We start from the raw sequence: 7103 nt of genomic DNA on the forward strand, positions 1-7103 counted from the left end.
CTATATTTTTTACCAAAACAAAAATCCCCTTGGTGCAAATTTAGTTCTTCCTTACAATATTTTGCATTTCTACTCCATGTTTCTAACATGTGGTTCTTGTTATCTTGCATTTTTAAAGCTTGCCCAGTAACACTTTAAGGTATTTGCTTCATTCTTAGAATTTCTTATTTTTTGTAGTAAGGGAAGAATCTGGGTGATTTTTATTTTATGTTAAAACAAACAAACCCCTCTCTCTCTCTCCCCCGTGACTTCCACACACTGCACAAAACCTGGTGTAACCTCCTCAAGAAAGTGAAATTTTAAAGTGGTGTGTGAAATGACAGGGTCATTTTTATTGTTGTTTTCTTTAGTCCCTGCTGGCAAGCAGATTATTTTGGACTCGAGTTGGCAGGGAAAAAGTTTCAGTTCACTGAATCAATTTCCTTTTTTTCCTGGATAAAATAAATACTTTCCCTAAGATTTTTGTTTTCACAAGTCATCACTAGGTAGTTAGCTCACGTTTGACATGAGCTCCTTACGTTTGCTGTCTCTCATATGAATCCTACAACAAACGCTGGTGAAGCTGAGAGCATCCGTGGGGTTGACTCTCAGCTGATGCTGGGAGCAAACTGTGACCCACACTTAGGGGTCAGTGGGTAGTGATAGGTACCTGCTGGGTGTGCGGGTTCTCCAGTTTCAGTGTTTTTGGGGGCCTCCAACAGAGGTGTAAGGCACAGGTCCTGGAGAGGCTGCCCTGTAAGAGGAAAAAACAATGCTACAGTACAGGGACCTTTTTCCCCTCTTGTTTCTCTCCCCTGGTGTTACAGTTTTCCAGACTCCTATATTGAATTTGTAAATATTTATTTATATGCTCACAAACTGTTTGTCTTTTTCAACCACCTAAATGCTTGTGGTTGGTTGAAACCAAGCCAAATAAATGGCAAATTAACCATATTTGTACAAAAAGCATGTTTGCTCTTGATCTCTAAGATGAAGGTCTGACCAAAAAGTGGAAACACTGACTAAATAACAAGTTCTTGAGCAGGAGATGAGTCACTGGGGTTTCCATCTGCCCTTCTGCAGCTGCGGTTATAGCAAAGGGAAGCCTGGGTGAAGTCTCAGGTACAGGAGAGCTCGTGAGCAGCAATTTCCAGCTGTACTTTCTCATTTCTCCTGCCTTACGTAAACGCTGGATTTGCAGCTCGATGGCTTGGAGGGGGCAGCTCTGCTCTGCTCGGTCGGCCGTGTCCCACGCGCTGCTGGCACGTTTCTTTCCCACACCACCACCCTGCGCTTTCGATCCAATTCAGCAAAGCATTTAAAAACATGGGTTAGGCTGGAGCCTGGACATAATCCTGCTGCAGGACACGGAGATTGCTGTCAGGCTTTTAGTGCTTTGCTGAATCAGGGTGAGTGAGATCTATTAAATGCCGTTGCCCTTTTGGTTTTTGTTTTCAGAAGTGTAACTTGGATTTGAAGGCAGGAGCGTGCAGTCTGCGATTTGTCGTGTTTCTGCTGATATTAATTCTCTCATTGTAAAAACACACCAAAACCAAAATGGATCATTTGGTTCTTGTTTGGTAACTGCATCAGCTTTTCTTAACCCCAGATTCTCCACTTGCTGCTTCCATTCCCGAGTATAATCTGAACAATGAAAGAATTGCATTAATTGTGCTCTCATTGTTTAGTTTCCTATTTATCTAGAGTCAGTGAGATTTCTTGTATTTCATGGTCTGGGTATCGTGGCTCTCACTAACTGCAGACACTGTGGATAGGAAAACTTTTCCCTTGGACTGTGATCATCTAAACTGAGGTGTATGGAATTGTACAGAAAACTGGCTGCACCTGCAGAAGCCCAGAGAGTTGACACCTCATTGTTGGGCACTGTTTGGTGCTCTGAAAAGCAAGTTTCTCTCCTAGATAAGTGAACGGATTTTTGAGTAGGTTTTTGGTTTGTTTGTTTGTTTGTTTTAAAGAAACAAACCCCACCCCCCAAAAAAAACAACAAACAAACAAAAACCCCAACAAAACAAAAAAAACCCCAACAAACAACCAAAACCTTTAAGCTTGTAAGAAGCTTTGGCAGCAGTAGTCCTGACAGCAGAGGACAGTTACTCCTCTGTGTGCATTGTGCGACCCATCAGGAAGACTCGTCAGCATCAGTGTGAGGATGTCAGAAATACGGCGCCTTAGGATGACTCTCAGGAAAGGATTTGTAGGCAGAGGTCATGTCTCTTATTTAAAACTTAAAAGGTTGGAAGCCTGGACACATGTACACAGCAGGGGTCTTTTGAACCCTTCTTCCATGAAATAAAACAAATCCCACGTGGTTTTGTGCTGAAACAGTAGTTGTTAAAAGCCCAGAAACTCTCAAAAGTTTGTGTTTCAGGAAATAATGATGTTACTGAGATTAGTGAGGACCAGCTGATATTTCCAGCATCATCAACGCTTTGCATGACGACTTGTACAATGAGCTTTGCATGTATGTTTTGTTGCTTGTTAATAATATTCAAGAAGTAACAAAACTCTGAAGTTAGGTTTTGTGGAACACTGTGCAACATGTTTGTTTATCCTGTATCTCCCCAGTCTATTAACTTGCTTCTTTAAATTCAAATGGCTACGATGATATGCAGATTCTGGCATGTACCACCTAGGTAAAGTTTTTGCTTTGTTTCCCCAGTTGTAACATCTGAACTGTTTGTACATTTATAAAATCTCAGTCAAGTACAGAACTGACATTTGCTTTTTAAGAACCACTTCTTACATAGTCTGATACTTGAAATTAAACTTCTTTAGGTGGCTAAAGTAATCTATTCTTTAGATGATTTCTGGTTGTATTTGGTTTTCTTTTAGAGAATCAACGTTTGAAAACGAAATTGATGAAGAGAGAGCATCTTTACAAAAATCCATCAGTGTTACTAGTGCCTTGATCACACAAAAAGATGAGGAACTGGAAAAACTCAGAAACGAGGTAAATGAACAGTGGGATGCTTCTTAATTTCAGATTAAGTTATGGCTAGAAGCGTATGGCTTTGTGTGCTTGTCACTGGAGAGCTGGCTAATTCTTTATTAATTTAGCATAGTTCATTAAACCCTAGAATTAAATCTTGAGGTATCTGTGCCTACTTAGGTGATTTCTGGCATATTTTTTGATGGCTATTTAGTCCTTACTGGTAAGGGTGTGGCCTTGTGAAGGCCTAAGCATTCTCTCAACTAATTCTTACAGATCACGGTGCTCCGTGGAGAAAATGCTTCTGCAAAAACCTTGCAGTCAGTGGTTAAGTCACTGGAGTCCGATAAATTGAAACTTGAGGAAAAGGTGAAGAACTTGGAGCAAAAACTCAAGGAAAACAACGAAAAGCCTTTAACTGTAACTGGCTCCTCAGGTAAAGAGGGAACCTCTTTCCTGTCTCTGTGCCTTTGATCTTGATTTCTGCAGCCGTTACCTGGAGGTTGACCTAACAGCCTCCTGAGGAATGTGACTTCCCTGTTGTAGGACACACATAAGACTTGAATGAAGGAAAAAATCTGACCAGCTGCAAAACGTGAAAGCTACTGACACTGCCAGTTAACCCCGTGTGCGCTGGGGCAATTCAACTTGAAACCAGTGCACAAACCATAAACCTTTGTCCTCTCTGTGGTGGGGCTTCTGTGCAAGAGCCTCTCTTACACCCCCTGTTGTTCTTCCTTCCCAAAGCAACGTGTGGGCATCGCAACAAAGCCGCCTCCCTGAGCGCAGGACGGGGAATCCCACGTTCTAGACGCTCGTGCTCACCTTGTGCTGAGCTGCTCCTGCAGTCTCACCTCTCACTGAGGAGGTTCCCGTGCAGATCTGTGAACATTAGCTGTTACTTACACATACATTTTTGTATGTTAATAAGCAACGTGCAGTACTGAACATGCTTCTGGAATTGAGTGGTCAAAACATTCCCCCAGAAAGTCGCCCTTACAAAGTTTATAGGGTGATTTTCAAGTAGTGAGAACAAGATGTTTTGGAGACTAGAGACTGTTGCGTACGTTGGTCTCTGACTAAGCCACTGCATGTTTCATAATTCAGATGACTGAACACTCACACCTTGTTTGGTTTTTGTTTTTTCTTTAAAGGTGACATTGCTGCTAATCTACTTCAAGATGAAATTGCAAAAGAGAAGCAGGTATTTGATCTGAAACAGCGCGCTAAAACACCAGAGTGTCTATAGGCAGAGGGAAATATTTTTCCAAAGACAGCTCCTGTCAGATTTTGTACCTCAGGGTTAAAATGGGCAGATTTATCTTGTAACTTTCTGCTTCTGAATGGAAGTACCAATGGCAGGAGACAGTGAGAATCGAGTGCTGAGTTACACTGGAAAAACAGTTCAGGCTATTGGAACACGAGGAAGCAAGCAGGAAAGCAGGGGTGGCAAGTTGTGACCTGCAGCCCCTTGGTGGGGTGCAGCCCCCCAGCGCACACCCATAAACTGCTCCTCGCTGTCCTTTCCAGAGGTGTCCTGGATGTGAACAAGGGATGAGGTGTGACCCACCTGAACCTGTGGTGTTTGCCATCTTGGAGAAACAAAGTGCCTGAGCTCGCATGCTACTTCTGAGCTTCTGCAGTTGAAAATGTTGATCTTCGCTTCTTAACTGCAGAACTTGACTCAGAATGAGGGCTGGTGGCCATGGGGCGAGGAACTGCTCAGTTAGCCCGTGCTTGCTAACAGGGAAAATGTCTCTCAAAGAATATGCTAATGAGAATGAAGATGTGAAGTGCTGCCGCGCAACAGGCAGCCTCTGACAGCAAATGCCTGGGAAACAGGGTTAGAACAGAAGCACCTTCTGCTTGTTATGAAAGTCCCTGTTAGATCGCTGATGTCAGTCACGTGGGTTAAAAAAATGTCCTTTCTAGTCTGTGCAGAGGTCAGAAGTAGTGTCATTAACACACACTAATCACCAATCTTTTTCTGTTTTACTGCCTCCTTGAATTCACCTGCTGACGGCAACGCTTCCGTCCCATCAGCAGGAGGTTTGTTCCACTTCTTGGCTTCCTTTATTTTACTCACTGTGTTACTTTGCCAAAGCATTACCTGGGTACGCTCAGCGGGGCTGCGGCAGCGCTGGCCTGCCCACTGCTGTGGCTCACACAGGCTTTGGCAGGCGCCATACGCGTGCGCTGCCCCTTCCAGGTCAGGTCTGAGAGCGTCCCCAGAGCTGCAGGTTCAGAGGAACAGAGACGCTGTTCTGATCACAATTACACAACTGGATTTAATGTTGGAAACGTAACATTCAAAAATGATCTATTGGTGGTGGGTTGAGACCTACTGATGTCTCAGATGCGTTGGTTGGGTGGAACTACCCAGCTCCCTGGACAGAAATCACCGTGAGGGGCTGAGAGGACCTTTGGGATGTTCCTGTCCCTTGTTCTCTGTCACACAGTGACCCAGCGGTAAGAGCTGATGCAGATCTGCACGTGGCATGTGGAGGGTTGGTTATTCCTTTGTCGCTTGCGTTCTCTGAAGCGCCGTCCTCAGCCTGCTGACTCTCCTTGTTCTTGGCTATCACAGATTGACTTCCTGAACTCGGTGATAGTAGATCTGCAAAGGAGAAACGAAGAACTGAACTTGAAAATACAAAGAATGTGTGAAGCAGCCCTCAATGGCAATGAAGAGGAGCTAAATAACTGTGACAGGTACAAATCCCAAAGGGAACCCTTGGTTTGTGTTTTGGGAAGTGTTGGTAGCAGCCAGTTCTGTCAGCTGCACAGCGCACCAGCCTGATTCCCGCTGTCGGGAAGGACACACGCAGCTTTCTCTCGAGTTCAGGGTGACTGAACCAGCCTCCTGTTTAGTCCATTGCTGTGGTGTGTGTGGTGGTGCAAAGTGATCCTCTGTAGTTATCGACCACAGTCGCTGATGTGTCATTAACGTATTTATTGTCAGGCTTGGTTGAGTCTGGTTCTTTCCAAACTAAGTAGAAGAGTCTTTGCTCTCAGGAGGCCGGTAGCTGCACTGAGATGAGGAGATCCAGTCCAGAGAAATAGAGCTAAAAGCTATTTGATATCTTGTGACTTCAGATCTCTTCTACCGAGAGAAAAGAGAAACTAGTTTACATGGGTTTCTTTTTTTAAACGATGTCTGTGCAAATATTTACACAGAGCAGTTTGTTTGGTAAACATTTAGAATAAGGGATTCTGGGGGCACTGCAAGGCAGTCAGGATGTCAGAAGGGATTTTGTTGGGTTTTTTCTTCACTGTGGTGTTTCCTCAGTCTCAGTAATTGTGAGTCAGGTCACTGTGCAGGGCGGGGAAGTGGGCCTTTCTCCTTTATGAGGGAGGAGTGCCCGGCTTGACTCGCGCTGGCGCTGATCTTGCAGCGAGGAAGAAAGCTTGTCAAAGAAGAAACCTCGTCTCTTCTGCGATATCTGTGGCTGCTTTGATCTGCACGACACTGAAGACTGTCCGACCCAGGCACAGATGCTGGAGGAGCCGCCCCACTCAGCTTATCACGGCAGCAGGAGAGAAGAACGTCCCTATTGCGATACCTGCGAGATGTTCGGGCACTGGACAGCCGACTGCAACGACGACGAGACCTTCTAATGCAGCGCGCGGCCGCGAGCAGACCCTGCGCGCCCCGGCCGGACGATTTACACCACCAGCATCGGTCTGTGCTGAATGTCAGGAACAGGGACAGCGTTTCCTGCCCCCCTCGCTCCCGTTCCCCTGCCCATCCACTCCAGAATCAGTACATTGATCGATATTTTGCTCCTCCACTAATAAATTCCCTATCTCCCTTTAGTAAACTTAAGTGACATTATAAATAAATGGTTTAACAAAGGATTTTATGCTGTTTCTTCCCAGGTTCTGGGGTTGTTCCCACTCTTAACAAGAAATGCCTCTGTGCTGTTGCATCTGCCACTGGGAAAACATGTATAGGAGCGAAGCACTAGAGTTATATTAAAGCTATTTAAATACCTTAAAATTATGCTGTTAATTTTCATATTTGCACTAAAACCATTTTAAGGCTGAATTTGTACATTTAAATTTTTAAGCTTTTTTTTTTTTTTTGACACTGGACTGGGTTGAAAAATATTTCCTCTTTATTTTCATTTACTCATTTGATTGTGATTGTGTTCAGTGGCCGTGAGCTCTGGGT

At 44.4% G+C, this 7103-nt stretch overlaps 1 protein-coding gene across 1 annotated transcript; it reads left to right on the forward strand.

The window, feature by feature from the left end:
* Positions 1-2832: 2832 nt before the first annotated feature.
* Positions 2833-6815, forward strand: LOC104521654 (CAP-Gly domain-containing linker protein 1-like; the record flags this gene model as incomplete). The annotated part of the gene is made up of 6 exons (XM_010163722.2): positions 2833-2950; positions 3206-3365; positions 4084-4133; positions 4973-4978; positions 5517-5641; positions 6325-6815. Coding segments are annotated over 6 exons (682 nt in total), but the record flags the coding sequence as incomplete, so codon positions are not given.
* Positions 6816-7103: the final 288 nt, after the last annotated feature.

This window comes from Antrostomus carolinensis, unplaced genomic scaffold (genome assembly GCF_000700745.2).
Source record: "Antrostomus carolinensis isolate BGI_N321 unplaced genomic scaffold, ASM70074v2 scaffold32482, whole genome shotgun sequence".
NCBI classification, from domain to species: Eukaryota; Metazoa; Chordata; class Aves; order Caprimulgiformes; family Caprimulgidae; genus Antrostomus; species Antrostomus carolinensis.